This window comes from Coregonus lavaretus, assembly GCF_964263955.1.
Source record: "Coregonus lavaretus genome assembly, chromosome: 38".
NCBI classification, from domain to species: domain Eukaryota; kingdom Metazoa; phylum Chordata; class Actinopteri; order Salmoniformes; family Salmonidae; genus Coregonus; species Coregonus lavaretus.
The window spans coordinates 27,745,782-27,772,026 of NC_140025.1; the positions used below are offsets into that span (position 1 = coordinate 27,745,782).

General features: G+C 40.1%; 1 protein-coding gene across 1 annotated transcript; it reads left to right on the forward strand.

Moving 5' to 3' along the window:
• Positions 1 to 1,712: 1,712 nt before the first annotated feature.
• LOC311112111 (butyrophilin subfamily 3 member A2-like) lies at positions 1,713 to 25,753 on the forward strand (the record flags this gene model as incomplete). The annotated part of the gene is made up of 12 exons (XM_084155088.1): positions 1,713 to 5,388; positions 5,554 to 5,901; positions 6,590 to 6,754; positions 6,870 to 7,004; positions 7,734 to 7,829; positions 9,383 to 9,412; positions 9,519 to 9,539; positions 11,715 to 11,771; positions 11,943 to 11,981; positions 12,177 to 12,203; positions 12,672 to 12,791; positions 25,584 to 25,753. Exons 1-12 carry the CDS (start codon positions 5,343 to 5,345, stop codon positions 25,751 to 25,753), a joined length of 1,254 nt encoding a protein of 417 aa, XP_084011214.1. The 5' UTR covers positions 1,713 to 5,342.
• Between the last annotated feature and the right edge of the window lie 492 nt (positions 25,754 to 26,245).

A 26,245-nucleotide genomic window follows, 5' to 3' on the forward strand; every position in this document is an offset into this window, starting at 1 on the left:
ACGTAGGAGACAGGGAGCTGTTAGCCGTGGTACAGGCCCTAAAGGTGTGGCGGCATTGGCTCGAGGGGGCTCAACACCCTTTCCTCATTCTAACTGACCATCGTAACCTGGAGTACATCCGGGCAGCTAGGAGACTGAATCCTCGCCAGGCTCGCTGGACTATGTTCCTAGCCCGGTTTGTGTTTAAGATCACATACATCCCTGGGTCCCAGAACGGGAAGGCAGATGCTCTGTCTCGGCGGTATGACGCAGAGGAGAGGTCAGTTGAGTCCACGCCCATACTACCGGAGTCTTGTCTGGTTGCTCCGGTGGTGTGGGAGGTTGATGGTGAGATCGAGCGGGCGTTACGCACCGACCCAAGTCCTCCACAGTGTCCTGTGGGTCGGACGTACGTTCCGCTCGAGGTACGCGATCGCCTCATTTGTTGGGCTCATACGTCCCCCTCCTCTGGCCATCCGGGTATCGGCCGGACAGTGCACTGCCTTAGCACGAAGTACTGGTGGCCAACATTAGCTAGGGATGTGAGGATTTATGTCTCCTCCTGTTCGGTGTGTGCCCAGTGTAAGGCGCCCAGACATTTGCCCAGGGGTAAGTTACAACCCCTGCCTATTCCACAACGACCCTGGTCCCACCTCTCGGTGGATTTTGTTACCGACCTCCCCCCCTCACAGGGGAATACTACCATCCTGGTCGTTGTGGATCGGTTCTCTAAGGCCTGTCGTCTCCTTCCCATGCCGGGTCTACCCACTGCCCTACAGACCGCTGAGGCTCTGTTCACCCATGTCTTCCGGCATTACGGGGTACCCGAGGATATAGTGTCTGACCGAGGCCCCCAGTTCACCTCTAGAGTGTGGAGAGCATTTATGGAACGGTTGGGGGTTTCGGTAAGCCTTACCTCGGGGTACCACCCGGAGAGTAATGGGCAGGTTGAACGTGTCAACCAGGATGTGGGTAGGTTTCTGAGGTCATACTGTCAGGGCCGGCCGGAGGAGTGGGCGAGATATGTGCCCTGGGCCGAGATGGCACAGAACTCTCTTCGCCACTCCTCCACCCAACTAACCCCTTTTCAGTGTGTGTTAGGGTACCAGCCGGTTCTGGCACCATGGCATGAGAGCCAGATCGAGGCCCCCGCTGTGGATGAGTGGGTGCGGCGCTCGGAGGAGACGTGGGACGCTGCACACGTCCATCTGCAGCGTGCCATACGTCGACAGAAGACGAGCGCCGACCTACACCGCAGTGAGGGGCCAGTGTACGCACCTGGAGATCGAGTCTGGCTCTCAACCAGAAACCTGCCCCTCCGCCTGCCCTGCCGGAAGCTGGGTCGGCGGTTTGTGGGGCCATTTAAAGTCCTGAGGAGATTGAACGAGGTGAGTTATAGGTTAGAACTACCTGTTGATTACAAAAATATTAACCCCTCGTTCCATGTGTCTCTCCTCAGGCCGGTGGTAGCTGGTCCACTCCAGGACTTTGAGATTGAGGAGACTCCTCCGCCCCCGTTGGACATCGAGGGGGCTCCGGCGTACACCGTGAGGTCCATCCTGGATTCTAGACGCCGGATGGGGGGGTCTTCAATATCTCGTGGAGTGGGAGGGGTACGGCCCGGAGGAGCGGTGCTGGGTGCCAAGGAGGGACGTCTTAGACCAGTCCCTACTGACCGATTTCCATCGGGGTCATCCTGCGCGCCCTGCTCCGCGTCGTCCGGGTCGTCCCCGAGCTCCGGGTCGGCGCACGGCTGGAGCCGCGCGTCAAGGGGGGGGGTACTGTCACGGTTTCGGCCGAGGCTGCTCCTCTTCCTTGTTCGGGCAGGCTTCGGCGGTCGTCGTCTCCGGAGTACTAGCTGCCACCGTTCTATGTTTCATGTTCTTTTGGTTTTGTCTGTTCATAACACCTGTCCCTTATTTGTGTCTTAATTGTTCCCTTATTTAGTTCGTGTGTTTGGGTCAGGTGTTATGCGTGATTGTCTTGTTGTCAGCTGTTGCTCGATATATTTTGAGTCGCTCGTATGTGTTACGAGAGTTCGCACTGCGTGCGCTTTTTCTTGTTTTCTCCGCACAGTGTTTCGTGCGTAATCTGTTTGCGCCACCCGGTTGGGTTGACGTTTATGGTCGTGTCAGACTTGACTAAAGTTCTGTTACAGTCCTCCTGGTTTCCTGCGCTTGATTCCTTCCTCATCTACACACACCATTCTGACATATGTGTTACACCTTCTTTGATAAATGTAGCACACACACCACCCGAACCCTCTATTCTATCACTTCTCACAGAGATAAAACCAGGAATAATATAATCCAATTGAGGTTCAAGCCATGTTTCTTGTATACACACCACGTCTGGTAAAACATCTAAATCATGTATAAACTTCTTAAATTCTTGCCCATTGGCTATCAAACTCCTAGCATTCCATTGAACAGTAAGGAACACCATAATACTATTTCTTATCCTGATCATCATTAGAATTTTGGTTCAGCATTCAATGTATAATTTCTACCGTAACTTCAGAAATCCCTAGAATGTCTTTGGCTGCCTTCACTACTTATTTTATTTGTGCAGTCCTGCTCTTATGTGGAGCAATCATATTGATTGCCCTACACATGAAGCCCAAGAAGTCTACACGACCTACTACCATGGTTTTCTCTGTAATCGAGCATTTATGCTCGCATATCACATTAACAATGGGCTGAGGTTCCGCTGGCATCCTCGAAGCGGCCACTATCTGCCAATATGTTGTATCATGAGTATTTTGAACACTAGGTTTGTTATTCACTTTCTGAACAGCCTCAGCATAGGATACATTGTTTGTAGTTTTGTACCTCTCCGCTTGGCTTTCTGTTGTACTTCACATCCTCCATATGCTGCACTATGTTCTCCGTCACAGTTACAACATTTAACTTTAGCATCAGGCCCACATTTCCCATACTCGTGATCCCCACCACACTTTGCACATCTCATTTTACATAGCAACATGCCCCATCCGCTGGCAATTAAAGCACCGAAGTGGAGGCGGCACATACTCTCTAACCGGATAACTGAGTGATCCTAGCTGCACCCTATTGGGCAGATTCCCCTCAAATCGTAACAATACAGTTGTAGTGTAACAATACAGTTGTAGTGTCCACTCCACTGTCACTCTTCTTGCTTTTCATCCTTTTCGAGTCAATAACTTTCCTCCTTTAAGGGAAGCCTTCACTTCTTCCATTGTAATTTCCAATGGCATCCCAGCAATTACTCCTCTCAGTTTAGACATAGCACCGGGAATGTGACATTTCACCCGACCCCCATTTAGTGAGTTCAATTTCAATACTTTTTCCTGCTGAATTGTACTATTTGCAAAGATCAGGACCTTCCCATAACCCATCGGTTTGGCATCTTTAATCACCCCAATCTCTTCCCTAATTGCTTTTGTCAAACGCAAAGGATGGAAGTACTTACTTGCTGGTTCTGGAAACACTAACATAACTTTAGAACTTTCTACTCCAACCTCTTTGTCTAGAGGTCCTGCACTTTACAGGTCTACTCTCAACACTACACATTGTTTCTCCAGCAGTATTCATCCCTCCATCACCCTCATTGCGATTTCTCTTACTCCTGTTCCTCCTATTTGCAACAGGTGTAAATAGCTGATCATCACTCTTTTTATCATCATTATCAATATCAATATCAATTGCCCTAATGCTAGCATCTGAACTATCCGCCATGCCGACCCTAGTCACAGTGCAGTTGTGCCAAATCCGCCAAAAAACAAAGATACAGCTTGTTTGCACTTTCCATTGATCAAAGTCGCTCAACCCTAGGCGCTCATCGGTCGATGTTGTCGCAACCCTCTTTTGCTCAGCGGATGCTGGCTATGTAATAGGGAATTAAATGGGAAGCGCAACGTCGGCAGGAGAAGCACTGAGACGGTTCATACAAATTCAGGGCCGTCACAATTTGCCCAATTCCAAATCAACCCCTAGGCTAGCCCCTATCCCTATGTACTCTTGGAGATTTGAGCGGTTTCTAGGTCCCCCTTGCTCTCTGGTAGGTGAGCGCTCCGCAAGTTGATAGACTGTACAGGTGCTTGGGTTACATTTGTGATTGGGTATCAATGAGTGAGCTCTTCCATGTGGAATTCCTCAGGTACACTCTTAGAAAAAAGGGTTCCAAAAGGGTTCTTCAGCTGTCCCCATAGGATAATCCTTTCTGGTTCCAGGTAGACCCCTTTTTGGTTCCAGGTAGAACTATTTTGGGTTCCGTGTAAAACCATCTGTGTAAAGGGTTCTACCTGGAACCAAAAGGGTTCTACTTGGGAGCAAAACAGGTTATTCAAAGTGTTCTCCTATGGGCACAGCGGAAGAACCCTTGTAGGTTCTAGATGGCACCTTTTTTCCTAAGAGTGTAGTTCACTATTCCTCATATAAGTACACTTGAAGAACAACCTAAGAAGTAGGTGTTACTTTTTGTTTTTAAAAACAACATAGTGTTTCTATGATCAATTCAAAGTCATAGCCCTGTCACATGACTCTATGTTAAGACAATACAATAAAGAGAGGGAGTGGATAGATGGGAGTGGATAAACTGTTCTATCTTCATTATCTCCTACAAAGTAGAATTCAAATACAGTGTAATATGTCAGCTGGTCATGAATCTATAGGAGTATCAGAGAATTCCAAAGCCGCAGAGGTTTGATGTTGCAACACCTGGAAATGTATGTTACAACAACTTGAAATTGAAGAAGAAGGATGCATTCAGGTAGAAATGAATTTCACCACTACTACCTTTCTCTGAAGCATGTATCTCTGTACTTCACTATCCCTTTCCTCCTCTCCTCCCCTTGGTTTAATCTTATTTACAAAGACATGTTTTGATATTCTATTGCTTGACTTATTTTTATTTTTACAAAAAAAGGCTCAACTTCCTACTGTAGTATTAGAATAATTCTTAAGGAGGGTTAATCAGCATTTACTCGAGCATTCATCCAAGCAGGATCAGTGAAGGCTCTATTTATTTCTCTACAATATCTTCCATTGTGTATATATTTTTGTAAATTCCCTTTACAAGATACAGTAGCAGTAGTACAATTTATTGACACTGTCACAAGTTCTGAACTGAAGGTCCAAAGTTCAGCATCACATGATCTATACTGTATGTTAATTGGTGTCTTTGCTGCACAATGGCTGGATGAATATGATTGTTTGGCTGAACCAACAGTTTTAGCTTTCAGGGTGCAACATACTAAACATTGCAGATAGAAATTCCACAAATAGAGATGACATGATTCCTTACTCCACTCCTTACTTCAGCATACCCTGTTATGATGATAATGTCATCACACTGATCTCAACACAGGTGTGTCTCTGAGGGTGATGATACTGGCAGCTCTCACCGTTCACATCACAGCCCAAAGTCCTGGTGAGCATATGCTATTAGTTATCTGCAAAAAATCCTATTTTCTCTATATAACTGTCTCAAATGTATAAATAAATAATATTATCCTTCAATTTCTTTGAGTAAGAAAACATGTATTAGTCTCTCTCTCTCTCTCTCTCTCTCTCTCTCTCTCTCGCTCTCCCCCAGCGGACTTCATCTTGTCGGTCCCACATGGTCCAATCTTGACCTGGTTGAACTCCTCCGTTTCTTTACCTTGTGAACTTTCACCTCTCTTCAATGCGGAGCCATTGGAGGTGCGCTGGTACCGGTCCGGTGATTTCAACAAACCTGCCTTGTTGTACAAAGATCACAAGATCCAGGAGACGTCTGTGGACCCCCGGTACAGGGGCAGGATGTCTCTAACTGGGGGGCTGGAGAGAGGGAATGTGTCCCTGAGACTGGAGAGGGTCACTCTAGAAGACAGGGGGGAGTATGTGTGCTATGTTAGCAGTGAACAGTGGTACGACAAGGCCATTGTACTCCTCACAGTGAATGGTAAGGGACTGGGGACAGTGCTTACTTAATAGATAGTTCACCCAAATTATAAAATTACAGATTGGTTTCCTTCACTTGCATTGGTTAATAGGCCATACTTGCTAAATAGTTTGCATTTGGTGACAGTGGCCAGGTAAACAAAACCGAAGCATGGATTGCTGTCTTAACTTGTCAATAGACAGATTTCAGGGTAAGGAAACCAATGTGTAATTTTGTAATTTGGGTGATCTATCCCTTCAACATGGGATGACATTTTAGGTCCACAAAACTACCATAATACCAGGGTTTGGTTCAGTTCCGTTTCAATTCCAGTAAATTCAGAAAGTAAACCAAATTCCAATTCCAAATGTTCCTAATTGAAGAGAATTGGAAGTTCAGTGTACTTCCTGAATTGACTGAAATTTTAATGAAATTGACCCCAACCCTGCGTAATATTCACAATATTGTAGCAGAAATACTCTTGTATCTCTTGTTTTATGATGTCCGTATGATAATCCACGGGAAAATGTGATTTCTTCAAATGTTTGTCTACATAGTCATAGCCTGCCCCCACCCTCTCCCATTTTCTATTTCCATTAGTATTAGGTAGTGACCCAGTGGCTGGGGACAGGTTCACAGAACATATGCCTTGTATAATATTTTCATGGTTGTAACATGCCCTCACACTCACCCTTTATATGTTCACTAGTATTAGGTGGTATCCCAGTTCTCTCTGTAGCTGAAGCAAGAGGAGGAGGAGGTCTGGTGAACGTTACCTGTTCATCAGAGGGCTGGTCACCACAACCTACACTCACGTGGAAAAACAAAGAGGGGACAGAGATCAGAAATGGACAAGAAGTACACAACATCTCGGGTAATTACTTGTAGAATCACTACAGAGGCAAAATCCATCTGAAGAAGGCTATCTACGACTGTATGTTTGTGTTTGTGCACATGTATCTATGAATGTGTATTTCATTCTGCATCAGATCCTCAGGGCTTAGTGAGTGTCAGTGGTTGGCTGCTGTATTCTCCCTCAGACTCCGATTGGCTCTCCTGTACAGTCTCTCTGTCTGAGGAAGAGAAGAGGGAGGGAAGAATAATACCCAGAGCTCCAATGGAGGGTGAGCATTTCAGAAATGGTTATCAATACCTTTAACATTTAATATCTCAATATTGAACTATTTCAGTCAGTTCACTCAGTTACACATGATGTAAATTCAAGTTCAAGTTTACTTATACCCATAGCAGTATACAAATCAAAACCCATTGGTATGACATATCTAAATACTGTATTTTAATTGATGAAGGGTACGATAGACAAGGGACCTATAATCAGAGAAAATAAGCCGGTCCGGTATGTAATACATTTAAAAAGAAAAAAGAAAAATCTTTACCAATTAGGCCCATAAAAGATGTTGGTGGTCCTGTTCCGGCAAGAAATGACATCTACTTTCACCCCTGCCTAAAATGAAAAGCAAGGTACAGTATCACACATTCAATTTGTCATATGTGTGGTACATCTGTTGTTTGACTTGAGAGTGTACAGGGCACGTATTATTCTATTTAGTGGCAAAAAATATATATGGGGCACCAAAAATGTAGGAGGTGACAGGTTAATATGATGTTATCCCAAGTTTTCAGCATCAGAAATCCCTCTTATTATTACTATGAATTAGGCACTAACTAAGGACTCAATTTATCAGGATTTGAGTGCCTTATTGGTTAAAAAATATATAGTTTACTAAATATCATGGCAATTCATGAACTGATAATCAATGGTAAATGGCTGCTACTCTCAACTACAGATTAATGTTCTATTAAAGCTTAAGTGGTTTTTCTTCCTTCTACAGGACATTGGAGCCTTGGGGGCTTCATCACATTACTGGTCATCAATATTTTTGTCATCTCTACCCTAATTGGGCTCTTCTTCTGGAACAAAAAAACAGGTATTTTAACAAGATTATATTATTAAGTTCCATGGCCAAGTCATCACAAACCAACTTCAAATCAAGTCAGACTGATTACTTGGATGATTTGGGCATGAAATTGAAAACATGTTAATGTTGGGTACATTTGACCTACATTGGTTTTATTTGGAGAATGTGTCAGTAAGCAGTGAAAGTGGAAAAATCAAAGCATGGATTTCACTCTGTCCTTGTTCACATGAAACAAATATGTAATGTTGTAATTTGGGTGAACTATCTCTTTAACCAACACTATTATCAAATACAGTGAGCTCCAAAGGTATTGGGACAGTGACATTTTTGTGTGTGTTTTGGCTCTGTACTCCAGCACTTTGGATTTGAAATGATACAAAGACCATGAGTTTAAAGTGCAGACTGTCAGCTTTAATCTGCCTAGAAAGTGCTATGCAAACTGATATGGAATCAGTCCCAAGAGGTAAAATGAAATTCTATCAATTATCTATTATTATATTATATATGAATATTATTATCTTTAGAAAATGCACTTTTTCACCTCATATGCACAATCATTCAGAATTGCTTATTAGTATATTGAACACCACTCACAGGAAAACAAGATGGTACATATCTGTCGTTAAAATCTAAAATCAAATCTGTACTCCAGTACTTTGAATTTGAAATTATACAATTAATATGTGATTAAAGTGCAGACTGTCAGCTTTGATTTGAGGGTATTTTCATCCACATCGGGTAAACCATTTAGAAGTTACAGCACTTCTTGTACATAGTCCCCCCCTTTTAGTGGACCAACAGAATTGGGACAAATTCACTTAAACTGTCTGTGTATTAAAGTAGTAAAAATGTAAGTATTTGGTCCCATATTCATAGCACACAATGACTACATCAAGCTTGTGACTTTACACATTTGCTGGATGCATTAGCTGTTTGTTTTGGTTGTGTTTCAGATTATTTTGTGCACAATTGAAATAAATGGTAAATAATGTTTGTGTCATTTTGGAGTCACTTTTATTGTAAATAAGAATATCATATGTTTCTAAACACTTCTACAATCATGTGGATAATACCATGATTACGGATAATCCTGAATTAATCATCAATAATAATGAGTGAGAAAGTTACAGACGCACAAATATCATACCCCCATAAAATGCATGTCTTGGGGGTATGTTATTTGTATCTTTTGTTTTATGATGTCAGAGCCAAAACACCCCAAAAAGTGTCACTGTCCCAATACTTTACATCAGTCTACGCATGTGAGGAAACATTTTGTACTCCCAAGATTTAAAGGTGTGCACATTTGAGATGTGCACATTTGTGTAAATGAACTCCAGCCATGATACAAATGTGTGACATGAGAACTCAGATACTTGGGTGACATTTTATTTGTTGTATGTTTGCTCATCGCATATAGGCTCTGCTCTTCGGGGTGCTCCTCGCTCCTCGCTCATTTCCCTGATCATAGCCAAGCTATGAGTACAGAGCAGAGTAACTAATAGTATACTGTACATGTTTTCACATTTTCACATCTTGATATTAGTGTCATTGCATTTCAGATAAAACAGAGCCTAATGAAAGGCCAGCAGGTAAGAATTAAATTTTTCCCGCAAGTCTATTTGTTGTATTTTTACACATCATATTGACTTGTAATTTTGTCTAATTTTGTTTTCTTTGACCAACTTCATTAAATAGAAGAAGCAGCTCTTCTTGAAGGTAAATAGTGTTGAAACTAATTTCTATTAAACCTTGCAAAGGTAACCCTTTAATAATCAATTATTTAAATGTTTTTATATAATCAATGATATTAATAATCATATGTGTCATTGTACACTGATGATTCATGTTTTATTTTAAATCCACAACTTGAATCCCTCCACAGCCTCATAGAGGATCTAGATACATTTTCTAACCTCTGGATTACAACCAAATAATGATAAATGTACTGTATTACATATTGGATCACTAAAAAATGAAAAATTTACATTACCATGTAGTTTACCAATAAAATGGTCTGATGGTGATGTGGATATACTCGGAATACATATCCCAAATTAAATAAATGATCTCACTCCAATAAATTTTAATAGAAAGTGAGCAAAAATAGATAAGATCTTGCTACCATGGAAAGGTAAATATCTGTCTATTTGTGGAAAAATCACCCTGATTAACTCTTTAGTATTATCCCAGTTGACCTATTTGCTTATGGTCTTGCCTAAGCCTAGAGAACAGTTTTTTTTTATTATATGAGAAAATAATATTCCATTTTATTTGGAACGGCAAGCCAGACAAAATTAAACGGCCCTATTTATATAATGAATATGAATTCGGAGGACATCAATTATTAAATATTAAAGCATTAGACCTATCAGTAAAAGCTTCAGTCATATAAAAGTTACACTTAAATGCAAACTGGTTCTCTAGCAAATTAGTAATATTGTCTCACCCCATGTTCAAGAATGGCCTTTTCCCTTTATTCAGATTACAACCTCTCACTTTAAGTTATTTGAAAAGGAAATAATCTCCCAAATATCACTATTTCTAAAACAAGCCATAGAAAGTTGGTTGCAATTTCAATTTAATCCTCCAGAAATGACAGAACAAATAATGCAACAAATATTGTGGTTAAACTCAAATATACTAATTGATAAAAAAACATTATTATACAAAAAAAAAGGTATAATCTTCGTAAATTATATCATAGGTAGGACTGGTGGAGTTATGTCGCACATGCAGCTAACAAAAACATATGGAAATATCTGCTCTACCCAAAATTACAACCAAATAATTGCAGCATTACCGCAAAAATGGAAGAGGAAAGTGGAAGGGGGAAAAAGTAAGGAACTTGTCTGTCAGCCCTGCATTAAAGAACATAATTGGTTAAATACATTTTTGATAAATAAAAAAGTATACCAGTTTCATTTAAGGACGAAAGGATTGTCAGCCTTCCCACATAGATAGCAAAATAGTTGAGAAGAGATTTTTGACGTACCGATTCCATGGCATAGTGTTTATGAACTGATATGCAAAACGATGCGGGATTCAAAACGTATAATATTTCAATTTAAATGATTATACAAAATTCTTGCTACCAATAGAATGTTATTTATATGGGGGATACAATCTTCCCAGCTCTGCAGATTTTGCTGCGAAGAGACAGAATCATTAGATCATTTGTTTTGGTACTGTCCATTTTTAGCTTGTTTTTGGTCACAGGTCCAGGAATGGCTGAAGGATTGCAATATTTTCCTGGGGCTAACCCTGCAATAGCACTACTGGTTGATCTGAAAAGTCATAGTCAATCGATCAATAATATAATAATACTTTTAGAAAAAATGTTTTTTTCAATTTACAATCTGTAGAAACAATGAGAATAGAAGGGTTCTGAACTTTTGTGAAATATCACAGTACAGTTGAAAAATATATGGCAAATTGAAGAGTTAAGAGATAGATGGGAGGTGTTGAATGGAGCTGAAGGATGGGACTAACAACAACTAATAACAACAAGATAACTAATGTAAAGCATACTGTATCCATAATAAGTATATAGGTCATAGGTTGAGAGCTTTTGTGAAAGAGCACAGTTAGAAAGATATGGCATATAGAAGCAAACCGGATGGACATCATGAAAATGATCGGAGAGGTTGAGGGTAGAGGAAGTTCAGGAGTAAAAACAAACAAAATAGAATCATTGTAAAATTGACTGTGTCCATAAAATGTATATAGTATGTATCAGCTGGAAGTAGAGGCCTAAGCATTGTTGTTCACTAGTTTACTCCAATTAGGGAAAGGGTTGTTGGGGTTGGAAAGTAATAAATGGAAATATATATATTTTTTAAATGTAAAATAAAAAAGTTCTAACAAAAAATTAATATGTTTCACTCTTGGCAGAAGGTGTCATGCAAACTGACACAGAAAAAGCTACACAGACAGAATGTGTCCTAAAAGGTAAATGTATTTTTACAAACAATTTTATTTCTCTAGTCTTTTGAAAATGTACTAATTCAACATGCATGCACAATCATTCAGATAATTGTTTATGAGCATTAACTGAACACTCCTAGGAAAAACAACTTTGTACATCCCAATAAAATCAATCATATGTTTCACTCTGTCTAGAAAGTGCTACACAAACTGATATGGAATCAGTCCCAAAAGGTAAAATGAGATTCTATCTATTATTATATTATATATTAATATTATTATCTTTAGAAAATGCACTTTTTCACCTCATATGCACAATCATTCAGAATTGCTTATTTGTATATTGAACAACACTCGCAGGAAAACAAGATTGTGCATGCCAATTCATTTTTTAATCTGTCAATAAAATCTCAAACCATTCAATTGCAGCATGGGGTGAAGTGAAAAGATTGAAAGGTAGGACACAAACACGTATCAAACACAATATCACTACACAACAGTTATATATGCACTGAGTATACAAAACATTGAGAACGCCTGCTCTTTCCATGACATAGACTGACCAGGTGAATCCAGGTGAAAGCTATGATCCCTTATTGATGTCACTTGTTAAATACACTTCAATCAGGGTGGATGAAAGGGAGGAGACAGTTAAATAAGTATTTTTAAGCCTTTAGACAATTGATACATGGATTGTGTATGTGTGCCATTCAGAGGGTGAATGGGCAAGACACAAGATTTATGTGCCTTTGAACGGGGTATGGTAGTAGGTGCACTGGTTTGTGTCAAGAACGGCAACGTTTCTGGGGGTGTGTAACTCAATATTAGAAAGGTGTTCCTAATGTTTGGTAAGCTCAATGTAGCATAACATGAGCAATACATATAATTTAAGGACAACAATTAAATCCTCTTATTTTCTCTTAGTGGACATCACTCTGGAGCCAAAACCTTCTGACCTGGATCTGCATGTGTCTCAAGATAGGAAGAAGATCCGTTGTAAGAAATCAAAAGTAGCTGATGTGTCCACAGCTCCTTATGTCATTAGTGAGGACAAATTCAACTGTGGACAGTTATACTGGGAAGTGAGGTTGAGGGAAGATAATATTTTTAACAAAGAGAAACAGTCATGGTATGTTGGTGTAGCCACATACGAAGCCACTCAGTCAAGGGCTGTTGTCCCCTTAACCCCTGAGAACGGTTTCTGGGTTTTTACATATGAAAAAGGAAAAGGTTATTATGTCCCTGGTGACCCTCAAATGCCAGTATCTGGAAAAGCAATTCTTACAACACTGGGAGTGTTCTTAGATTGTGACAGACAGATGCTTTCCTTTTATGATGCTGAATCAAAGGCACATCTCCACAGTTTTTTTAACGTTGTGTCATCTAGCACATTCTTAGCTGTATTCAGCCCTGGGTTACGTGACGAATTCTCCTTAACAGTTAAATGACTCTAGATGAGAAAGGTTAAGACATGCCACAATAATGGATTTTGTTTTAGACGCACAGAGTTGATATAAAAGCCTATTATAACACTCTTAGACACTCTCAGAGAATACAAAAACATACATTTTATACTTGAAATGTAGGTTGAACTTGAAATGTTATTCAGTTTCAAAATGGCATGAATATTGAATGTTTTTCTTTCCTTCTTTAAAAAAATAATAATTTGAAGTACACATTTTTTGAAAATGATTTATAGTTCTCTACCTGTAGTGAGATCTTCTGTAATAAATATCCAAAACATTCTGAATTCTGTATTCAATGTTGACATAATATATCCTGATATTAAATAAATGTAATCAGTTTATGGAAACCAGAACTAACTTAATTCACATTGAGGGTAAAAGGCTATAAAATATTGACCATCATGGACTCAAACAGGTCAGCTGTCATATCAGGCTATTTTGTATTCCAGTACACTACCTCTACTCAGTGGTCTTTTAATGCACCGTACAGTGTGGACCATGATGACACACAATATGAAAAGGCTTCCATAGGAGACTGCATCTCTTCGTATTTTTCCACTATTGGAATGCAGGGTTTAAGAAATCTCCACCTTCTAGTCCTCACTTTCTAAATTAAACATGACAAATTCAGTGTGTGTGTGTGTGTGTGTGTGTGTGTGTGTGTGTGTGTGTGTGTAATGGACTCTTCTTCTGACTCATTTACATGAAAAGAAGATGGTCGGTGGCCCCATTCCCTTCTGGCTCATGTTCCTGGGCCAATGGCTTGAATCCCCCAGCCACTTCAGTAGCAAGATAATAATCATACATTCTATGAATAGTTCCAGTTGATGTGCACATCATGTGCTGTACTGTAAAAGCAAACTAACAAGGATATGCAGTTTGTGTTTGGTTAATGAATAAGTCAGAAGTGTAATTTACTAGGCCTCCCGAGTGGCGATGAGGTCTAAGGCACTGCATCGCAGTACTTGAGGCGTCACTACAGCCCCAGCTTCGATCCCAGGCTTTGTCACAGCCGGCCAGGTTTGGCCGGCCGGGATGTCCTTGTCCCATCGCGCTCTAGCAACTCCTTGTGGCGGGCCGGGCGCCTGCAAGCTGACTTCGGTCGTCAGTTGGAAGGGGTTTCCTCCGACACATTGGTGCAGCTGGCTTCCGGGTTAAGCGAGCAGTGTGTCAAGAAGCAGTGCGGCTTGGTAGGGTCGTTTTTTGGAGGACGCATGGCTCTCGACCTTTGCCTCTCCCGAGTCTGTAGGGGAGTTGCAGCGATGGGACAAGACTGTAACTACCAATTGGATATCACGAAAAAGGGGTAAAAGTACAAACAACCAAAACATTTGTCATTTACTTGAGGGGAGAAAGTGAAATTACTGACAATGAGAAAGAGAGAGGTCGTAGACGAGAGGGAGAAGGCAGTTATCCTTCTCACTATTCTGTTATTATTCGTAAAATACAAATATAGTAAACTGTGATATGTACGATGGTCATGAATCTAGAGCATTATCCGAAGATTTCAAACCGAAAGCGTATTTTGAGTTTACAATCGCAGAAAAACTGAAGGAGAGAGACAATGCACTCAGGTACAAATGCTTTTTAGATGACTATCCTTTCCAGTATACAAATACTTTTCTGTGTCTCTCCACTCTTCCCCTTACTTAAATAGTATTTGTAATATGTAGAAATGTTCAAAGGATTGGTGATTTATTTATTATTTACAAAATAAGTTATTGCCTCATACTGCATGAATCATATAATTTATAAACCAGCAACACAGATTTCAATTGTAATTGTATTATATTTTTCTACATGGCTGTCAGTGTGGCTGTCTTTTTTGGAGGAAATATTTTAGTACTAAAGTAATCAAACTGCTTCACTGTCTGTAGGTCCAACGTTCACTTTTAATTAATTGCTGTCTTTCTTTAATTGCCCATTGTATATTGGCTGCATGGATGAACATGATGGGAGAATGAGGTGTATCGCGTTATTGGAAAGTCCCGCTATTCAGCGGGCAGGCCTACCAGTTTGAACTAGATGGAGTGCCACTGAAGTGACTTTTCGTAGCAGGTTAGGAGAACTTACACAGCAGGTCAGGATAATTAACATGCCAGGTTATGAGAATTAGGTCAAGGTTAGAAAAAGGGTTAGGGTTAGCTAAAACGCTAACACTTTCCAAGACGCGACTCAAACATCTAGCCACAATCATGCATGCCCTCAGAACAGCATTTGTTTCCAATAACACCAATCTGCTGAAAATGACCCATTAGATGCAGCAACCAATAGCAGGATTCGACTTTATAGAATATTTATTTATGGGAATTCCTATTTTGACATCAATTTGTTAAACTACAGTGGGTTACAAATGCACTGAATGGAGGTAGCAAGTGTTACAGGTCATAGCTAGACAGTACACTACCACATCCTATTCGTAGGGTGCAGCTGCCTGGGGCGAGTTGCTTGAAGCGCCAGCAAGGGTTGATAAGTGAGTAATGATTTACAGGTGTTGATTGGCAATTGATTGCAAAGTAAGAAGTGTCATCTCGGACTGGGCAGTCTTCCCACGTTTGTTTGATACATGTTTAGTATGGCATGCCCTTTTCTTTATTTTTGGGATATATTATTATTTAGTGTCAACCTGAACACGAATGACCTGCTTGGGCTGGTTACGCTATTTAAGACAGGAACAACAGTAGGTAGGTAGCAGTGGCGGCTCCTGAAAAAATTCTCAGGAGGGGCAATTTTTCTGATGATTTAGGTGACCTACACACATTTAAAAAAAGATATGTCCAGCAACAACATGAAGACAGGGGCAGCATATAAGTCAATACCAGAAGCATTTATTGACTGATCTCAAAAGTGTTGGCTTACCAGGGTTGGTGGAGCCCTCAGTTTCATCTTTGCCTCGCAAAGCTAACTCAAACACTCCGCAAAACTTCACACACTGGATTAGCCGGCTGAGGATGTGGCGGTTCTTGCTAATGTCGTAGTAAATATATTTGTTATAGTGAATATGGAATATGATATGTTGAGTAAAATGTTGTGCTAAGATCTATTTAGGTCAGGAGCTGGTTATAAGTTCTGTTCCTATCCAATAACAATGGACAAAAGGGTCCTATCTTGTCAGCCTTGTCAGCAGGTGGCCAAGGACAACACCCACGCCATAGGCCTCTCAGTTCTTCCAACTCACGAGTTCTTGCTCTGAGGACACACACACACACACACACAATCACACACACACACACATCATCACTGTTAAACACACACACACACACACATCATCACTGTTAAACACACACACACACACACACACACAAAAATCCCCTCTCTTAGGCTGAACATTTGAAGACAGAGAACCCGACTCAGAGCCAATGCAACAGTGACAGTAGCCTGGAGGGGACCTCGCCCAACTCATCAGGACCAATCAGAAGATCAGAACTACTAGATTGAACCTACTTCATTTATTGCATAAAATGTCTGCACACAATGTTTCGGGGCTCTCTTCAGATAATAATAATAATAATAATAATAATATGCCATTTAGCAGACGCTTTTATCCAAAGCGACTTACAGTCATGCGTGCATACATTTTTGTGTATGGGTGGTCCCGGGGATCGAACCCACTACCTTGGCGTTACAAGCACCATGCTCTACCAGCTGAGCTACAGAAAGTGGATACTCATGGATGCGCATTGCAATTGTAAAATGTCAACACAATTGGAGACACCACGTCATTTTTGGAGACATGTTATTGACAGTAAACTATTGTAGATGCGACTGCTAACTAAATAAAACATTTTAGCTGGCTAGCTAATCATCTTAGCTAAATGTGGGGCAAACAATTCAGTTATTTACCGTTAATTTGAGGGATTGGGGTGAAAGAAATCGAGTTACATAGTGATACTTTACGATATACTGTATTGACAATATCGCAATATTTTAGCGCTAGTTGGCTGTACCTGCACCAAAACACCATTATTGTTCCTTCATAGCTTGTTCTCAATCTTTTCACATTGGGAGCCAATTTGTTTTCAGCACTTTTATTTCCATGACTGATCAAAACTCGTTCTCATGGCTTTCTGATCCCTCTGCAACAGACATATGGTGCGCAATAAAATCACAGTATCGAATCGCAATACGTATAGAATCATGAGACTCGCAATGCTGATGCATATATCTTATCGTGAGGTTCCTGGCAATTCCCAGCCCAAGTTCATTTGCCACAACAAATCTCTTCGCTAGCAAACGCGATGTCTTCTCCAAAACGGCAATGTGTCTCCAGCAATGTTTACTTTTTTGACGTTCTATGGCATCTCCACTTTCCAAGCATATATGACCACATGTAATATTTTGGTAAGTGATGCAAATAGTGAACTATGTAGGGCCAGGATGTAAAATATATGTAGCTGCAGCAATTTCTCTTATCTGATATGGTAAGTAATGGGGCTTAATTTATAGCTCCCTAAGAGTTTGACGAACGGGTCCGTGAACGCGATTCCAGATATATTTACCTCTGAATAAACTGCCTTTATTACACCATATCCACCCTGTCCAAAGTCTCTACTTGGTCTCAGTTGGTTCTCCAGTAAACTTGTGATTATCAACACTAACCTCATCGTTGTGGCGGCGGACAGCTAGCCTGTATCCCTCGTCATCCAGTTGAGTGAGTGGCAATGTCTTTTTTCGTTCGTACCAATTTTTGGAAAATCCTCGGGTGTAGGACTTTCCGCCTTTAGTAGAAACCTGTTGAATTATTAAATTTGGTCTGGGAGGTCCTAATTGTTTCGTTGCCAATTTATCTTCATTTGTTCGCCGACAAAAAGGAACTTCTTTCAAACAATCCACTCTTTTCTCAGTTACGTTCATGGTTACGTAACGTATGACGAAAGCGCGTAAGTGCAAGCCCACAGACACCCATTGAGATTGTATTGAAGGCTCTGAAATTTGAAAAAAATAGATTTTACATGGGAGTCTATGACAGACTTCTGGGCGATTTTCAACCTGACTGAAATCGCCCCAAAAGGGGGGGGAGCCATTTGAAGCACGACTTTAGCCTGATTCGACATTTAGTGGCAGTGTGGCACTGTGGCAGATCAGACGTATAGATTACAACACTGATAACTACTGTTGCCGTGATATAATTGATTAGAAAAAAAATCCCTTCCTTTTCCCGTTTGGCAGTGCGTCGCCCATATCGCCCTATTGAACAGGCCGCCCCTGGTAGGTAGGTTTGTCGGGGAGGATTGGTGGGCATATACCGCGACCGTCTAGCAATCCGAAGGTTGCGTGTACGAGTCGCATCAGGGACAACTGTAGCATTTTAGATAATCCTTCCCCTAGGCTAAATATTCAGACCTTAAGGTCGCTGTAATTACATCTTCCCTGTAAGGTCTTAACTGCAGGATGCTGTGATCAGGACACCGTGGAGCCGACGCGAGAAATGTGATACAGCTACGAAACCTATTCTCCTGCTGCGCTACAATGGCATTAGTGGCTGTGATGTATTGGTCAACCAGGAGTTGATGGGACAGTCGGAAGAGTGAATGAAATGGTAGGAGGGACATCCCAGCTTCAAGTGTTTCAGATTTCACGAAAACGGCAGTTTTAATTAACTAGTAGTATTCCAATCTCCTATCCCTTCATAATTTCTGGATAATTCGGAGTACAGTGACATATTCTATCCCTGGATTGAGGCACGCTTTCCCAGCCATATACCGAGCCACCGGGCTCTGGCTGTCCACATTCTGGCATTGTACCGTTCTGACTAGAGAGAATAAATAAGAAAGTCAGATTCTGTCTAACCCTCCCCGTAATCCTATTCCTAGCCTTCTATGTACATTATTTTAACAATTGTCGTTAGTTCTCTTAACCTGCATTCAGGGCTGCCGGAAAACGTATGACGTGGCGGCATTTGCCACAGCACTTTTCAATCACTTTTGATTTAAAATATCGACGTGTGTTAGAGGGGCAAATTGTTTTTTTCCCTTCAGATTTGCCTCATGATTTGTCAACTCGTGCACAATTTCTGTCCTTCATATCAGAGTGCAGCTGCATCCTCTTTGCGTGTCAGATTGACGGATATCGAAGGTTGGGTTAACCACGCACAAAGCTCAAGGCGCGCTCTCCACTTTCCTCCAGTATTTATTTAGCAAGTGTTTTATTTATTTTATTTTATTTTATTTCACGTTTATTTAACCAGGTAAGCCAGTTGAGAACAAGTTCTCATTTACAACTGCGACCTGGCCAAGATAAAGCAAATCAGTGCGATTAAAAACAACAACACAGTGTTACATATGGGATAAACACAACGTACAGTCAATAACACAATATAAAATCTATATACAGTGTGTGCAAATGTAGTAAATTATGGAAGTAAGGCAATAAATAGGCCATAGTGCAAAATAATTACAATTTAGTATGAACACTGGAATGATAGATGTGCAGAAGATGATGTGCAAATAGAGATACTGGGGTGCAAATGAGCAAAATAAATAACAATATGGGGATGAGGTAGATGGGTGGGCTAATTACAGATGGGCTGTGTACAGGTGCAGTGATCGGTAAGCTGCTCTGACAACTGATGCTTGTGTGATACCACATCACTCTCGACAAACACAAGCAAAAACATTACATAAACGTAGCAGCCTACACACCTACAACATTAGCGATCTGATCTGCTGTATTGCATGGAAACGACATATTTTCAGTCTAATCAACTGTAGGCTACTAACAGCAGCTGCATATAGTCTAGCCTACTATGCCCCTGTCCTACTGGCCATGGTAAACGAAGCAGTAACGTTGTGTAGTGTTAACCTATTTGTTTGTGAGAAAATGTGAATTGGATAACATTTGGTTTATATTCAAACATATATTCAAACATGGGCTGACTAGGCTACCATAATTATTAACTGGAATTAATCAATAAACACAAGATGACAGACTGTGAGTAAATGTTTTATTAGACCTACAATTGCATAATTATTAACTGGAATTAATCAATAAACACAAGATGACAGACTGTGAGTAAATGTTTTATTAGACCTACAATTGCATAGGGCAAGACTACTCAATGCAAACCTGCATGAAGCAAACTCAGCCCTGTGAGTTTTATTGTCCAATCATGTTGCTGTGTATAGGAAACACCCCTAGTCCTTCTTTAAAATATAATTAATATGAACAAGTACAAGGTTTCTGCAGTTTGACAGGGTTTGAACCATGTGACCTGATTAGAAAAAATCTGGTCCCACCATAGCCCATATTAAACCTTTTTACAACATAATCACATTATACAGTATAACATTGTTTCCCAAACTCGGTCATGGGGTCCCCAAGGGGTGCACGTTTTGGTTTTTGCCCTAGCACTACACAGTTGATTTCAAATAATCAAAGCTTGATAAGTTGCTTATTTGAATCAGCTTCGTAGGGCTACGACAAAAACCAAAAGGTCCCTTGGGGTCCCCAGGACCGAGTTTTGAAAACCCTGCATATAAGGTCCGGCGTTTTACCTGGTTAGGTTACTAAATCAGGAAAACAACTGTGGTGCCACTCCTGCCTGCAATGTAAATTCTCCTAACCTTTGTCGTGAGTTGTCCTAACTTGCAATGTAAATGATCATAACCTTTGTAATTACATTGTAACAAGCAACCTGGTCTCACACCTTTTGTAGAATTTGACTTTTCATTTTTCTCCACTGATTACTTGCCATATATACTGTTGAACTCATTCGATCAGCTGTCCTGATGGTTGTGGTTTCTCCTCCATTAGTATTAGGTGATATCCCAGTTTTCTCTGTTGATGAAGCAAGAGGAGGTGTAGGTCAGGTGAACGTTACCTGTTCATCAGTGGGCTGATCACCACAACCTACTCTCACGTGGAGAAACAAAGAGGGGACAGAGATCAGACATGGACAAGACGTACTCTACACATCTGGTAATTACATTACTTGCAATGATAAAATACAAATTGATGTAAAATGTTCATTGTGATGATGGGTTCTGACTTCTAAACTTGAAATATGAAATATCCTTATTCATGTTACTGAGGGAGAGAGGGGAAGGCAGAACGTTTACATTCTGTCAGAACATGTTATTGCTAGACATCAGGTATCCTATGGAGAAGAGAAGGGCCACAGTCTGGTTTCAGTTGTTGGGTTGTAATTTGAAATACTTGCTACACCAGAAGTTAATGGTTATATGTAGGAGGAATGTGTATGGTGGTGTCAATGGAGGTTGTATACATATGCAAGCAACAGTACACCCAACATTATCAGTACTTTTAATAAAAAATAAACAATCTTCAGTTCTATTAACTGAAAATGTACAATTATTTGTGTAAAACTAACAGTGAAATACGAGTGACTCCTCCTCTGGCTTCAAAATATAACTCCAAACGCTCGCAGTAGTTCCATGGTAACTTGTTGGTCGCATTAGACTAGTTAGTATAGACCTAGGGGCAATTTCAGTGAAGACATAAACGCTAAGGCTCATGATAAGTGTTGTTTTTTGTGCTCTTTGAAACCAGAAACTGACGGTAAAAACACAACTTCTCAACAGAGGTTTGAAACATTCATAACCGATGGGCACTACATCAACATACAAATTGTTTTGCAATCTCAGCAGACAATAGAACATCTACGTTGCACAGTAATAACGCTATCGCTAATATTTAATATCACCACTTGTTACGAGGATTGAGAATCCACTTCCGGAACCCCTTGTTGGAGTCCTACAGAATGTGTAGACTCTTGAGCAGGAGTGATGACTAGCCTACTTTAGTTAACTAGTATGTGTTTGTACTTGCCTTTAACCCGTAAGGGGGGGTACTACTAAGCTATATGGAATTGTTTTAAGAAAGTCATACCAAGGATCATTTTGCTATTTGATTTGGAATTTTAATACCCCATGAAGTATATATTTAAAAAAAAAAAAAAATATTTGACAAAAAATTATTTTTGTCCTTACTGCTATAAGCCCATTCAAATGCGTTAAATAACAGATTCACTACATGTAACAACAGATAGTTCCCCCCAAAAAATCTAAAGGAAGTTTGTTTTGAAGTGTCTGTCCTATATCTGAGAGATATAAGAAAGATCAGGAAACAGTTGTTTTAACACCATCCTGTTCGTGAGAGTCAAACCGTAGGCCAAACCGTTTGGACGCTACAGAAGATTTTGTGAGAAGACCGATTTTCAGGATGTCTCATGGTCTGACAAACACTGCTCTGTCACCTTTCACACAGATGCAGAAGTGCAACATAGGCAGATGCGGTGGATTGAGATGATTCCAATGCAAAAAAACATATTGTTAGCTTAAACTGACAGATTTTTATGGTGTGGACATCGACCAAAGCCAAAGTGTCAAAATGTTACAGCTCTGAAGGCTAGATATTTCAACTCTGTATGGCAGGGGGTCTCCAACTTCTCTAGCATGAAAGCTACTTTTTTTTAAATGAAAGGTCGCGAGCTACTTTTTTTTCTAGCTTTCAAAAAGGCACATTCTTCTCCTCTCCCCTGTAACTCTTCCCCAGGTCCTTAGTGGACAAGAGAAAGTAGTGCACTATATTTTCTGTCAATATACCTGGTAAAATAATGGTTAATAAACAACTCTAAGGGGGGCCCAATAAAATCAGAGATTTTTTATCCAAATTCTGTTTTATATTTTCCCAAATGTTTTATTTCTCCTAGTTTTAGATTATTTATTTTTTTACTCTCAAAATTACAATTGTTCATGGAGAAACATTGAAAGTACATGTTCTGAGTCCATATCAATGCTTAAATCACATCTGAAGACAATTTTGTAAAGTTTTTTGTTGTTGTTGTAATTCCTCTTTAATTGTGCATCTAGTCTAGCCTGTGAGGAATGTGCCATCTAGTGTGCTGTTCTAGAGATGGTTCTGTACTGCTGCAGCTCATTTCATTGAAAATAATAGATACAAATGATACACTTACTCATTGTATACTTCTGCCAGTTAAGCCTATTTGGAGTTAACATTTAATTGAACCCACAAGGGTATCACATCAACTGGCTACACAAGGAGTGATGGACCAATGTGCGCACCACATAGACAGACAAGGAGCAATATTGCTGGAAATTAAGTGGCAGATATTGTGTTAGGTTTGATTATAGTCGCTGGGAGCTTGCAGTGTCTGATGCTTGTGAGATTTGTTTATGACAGTTCTGCGGTGGAACATGTGAAAATTGTATGTACATTCAGAATTGTTTGGGGAGTTACTCATTGGTGGGCTGTGGATTGGGCTGCGGTAGTGCGTATGGCCCAGTACATCACTGGGGCCAAGCTTCCTGCCATCCAGGACCTCTATACCAGGCTGTGTCAGAGGAAGGCCCTAAAAAATACATATATTTTCCACACAATTTAAATTGTAGGCTCTGTGTTTTCTATTTACTTGGTATTTGTTTTATGCAGATTGGCAGGTGAAAGAATTCAAAGGTAGGAAAAACAATCCATGGCAAGATTATTGAATGTTTATGTTGTGTTTAACATAATTATTGTATAGGCCTAGATTACATTACTTATATTAAACTACTACTACAATTACTACTACTACTACTACTACTAATAGATTGGATTTATATTGCACTTTTCCACCTAGGTGCTCAATGCTCTTTACATATTAATGGGGGAAACGCACATCTAAATCTCAACATGTGTGCCGTTTTTTTTAATGTATGTACAGTTGAAGTCGGAAGTTTACATACACGTAGGTTGGAGTCATTAAAACTTGTTTTTCAACCACTCCACACATTTCTTGTTAACAAACTATAGTTTTGGCAAGTTGGTTAGGACATCTACTTTCTGCATGACACAAGTAATTTTTCCAACAATTGTTTACAGGCAGATTATTTCACTTATAATTCACTGTATCACAATTCCAGTTCGTCAAAAGTTTACATACACTAAGTTGACTGTGCCTTTAAACAGCTTGAAATATTTCAGAAAATTATGTCATGGCTTTAGAAGCTTCTGATAGGCTAATTGACATCATTTGAGTCAATTGGAGGTGTACCTGTGGATGTATTTCAAGGCCTACCTTCAAACTCAGTGCCTCTTTGCTTGACATCATGGGAAAATCAAAAGAAATCAGCCAAGACCGCAGAATTTTTTTTTTACACCTACACAAGTCTGGTTCATCCTTGGGAGCAATTTCCAAATGCCTGAAGGTACCACGTTCATCTGTACAAACAATAGTACGCAAGTATAAACACCATGGGAACACGCAGCCGTCATACCGCTCAGGAAGGAGACGCGTTCTGTCTCCTAGAGATGAACGTACTTTGGTGCGAAAAGTGCAAATCAATCCCAGAACAACAGCAAAGGACCTTGTGAAGATGCTGGAGGAAACAGGTACAAAAGTATCTATATCCACAGTAAAACGAGTCCTATATCAACATAACCTGAAAGGCCGCTCAGCAAGGAAGAAGACACTGCTCCAAAACCACCATAAAAAAGCCACTGCACATGGGGACAAAGATTGTACTTTTTGGAGAAATGTCCTCTGGTCTGATTAAACAAAAATAGAACTATTTGGCCATAATGACCATCGTTATGTTTGGAGGAAAAAGGGGGTACTTGCAAGCCGAAGTACACCATCCCAACCGTGAAGCACAGGGGTGGCAGCATCATGCTGTGGGAGTGCTTTGCTGCAGGAGGGACTGGTGCACTTCACAAAATAGATGGCATCATGAGGAAGGAGTGGCCATCACAAAGCCCTGACCTCAATCCTATAGAAAATTTGTGGGCAGAACTGAAAAAGCGTGTGCGAGCAAGGAGGCCTACAAACCTGACTCAGTTACACCAGCTCTGTCAGGAAGAATGGGCCAAAATTCACCCAACTTATTGTGGGAAGCTTGTGGAAGGCTACCCGAAACGTTTGACCCAAGTTAAACAATTTAAAGGCAATGCTACCAAATACTAATTGAGTGTATGTAAACTTCTGACCCACTGGGAATGTGATGAAATAAATAAAAAGCTGAAATAAATAATTCTCTCTTATTATTATTATTATTATTTATTATTATTTATTATTATTTATTATTATTACATTTCACATTCTTAAAATAAAATAAAGTGGTGATCCTAACTGACCTAAGACAGGGAATTTTTACTAGGATTAAATGTCAGGAATTGTGAAAAACTGAGTTTAAATGTATTTGGCTAAGATGTATGTAAACTTCTGACTTCAACTGTAGTTCTGTCCTTGAGCTGTTCTTGTCTATTAATGTTCTGTATTGTGTCATGTTTCATGTTCTGTGTGGACCCCAGGAATAGTAGCTGCGACTTTCACAACTGCTAATGGTGATCCTAATAAAATACCCCCCCAAAAAATATATTTGTGAATGAATTAAATCATATTCTCTTCCTTTAGAGAACATCACTATTGATGTCCAGACTGCCCATCCTGCTATTAAAGTGACTGCTGAAGGAAGGAGGGCTCAGTACATCAAAGCAAAAGATACTGGGAAGTCTAACATGCATCTCTATGTGTTAGGTAATAAGGGTTTGTCTAAGGACAACACCACTGGCAAGTGGAGGTAAAGGATAAACAAATGGTTGTCTCTGAAAAACGGACATGGAATGTTGGTGTGACCAAAGCAAATGCTGAGAGAAGGCCTACTGTTCCATTAACACCCAAGTATGGTTTCTGGATTCTCTCTTATGATAAAAGACAAGGTTTCCATCTCCTTACTGACCCTTCAACACCAGTAATTGTTAGAGAAGAGCTATTTACATTGGGAGTGTTTCTAGACTGTGCCAGACACACTATGTATTTTTATAATGTTGATACAGTGTCACAGCTCTACACTTTTACTGATGTGAAAGCATCAAACTTTCTTCCTGTGTTCAGTCCTGGACAACGTAACTCATAGCAAATAAGAATATATTGAACGAGTACTAGGAGATGAAGGAGAAAACATGTCAAATTAGACATACTTTACATTATACACATATTTATTTTAATTAGGCCAATACTACAGCTATGACTCTGTATGTTTTTTTGTATTTTCTAAAGGGGGTTCCGACCACCTT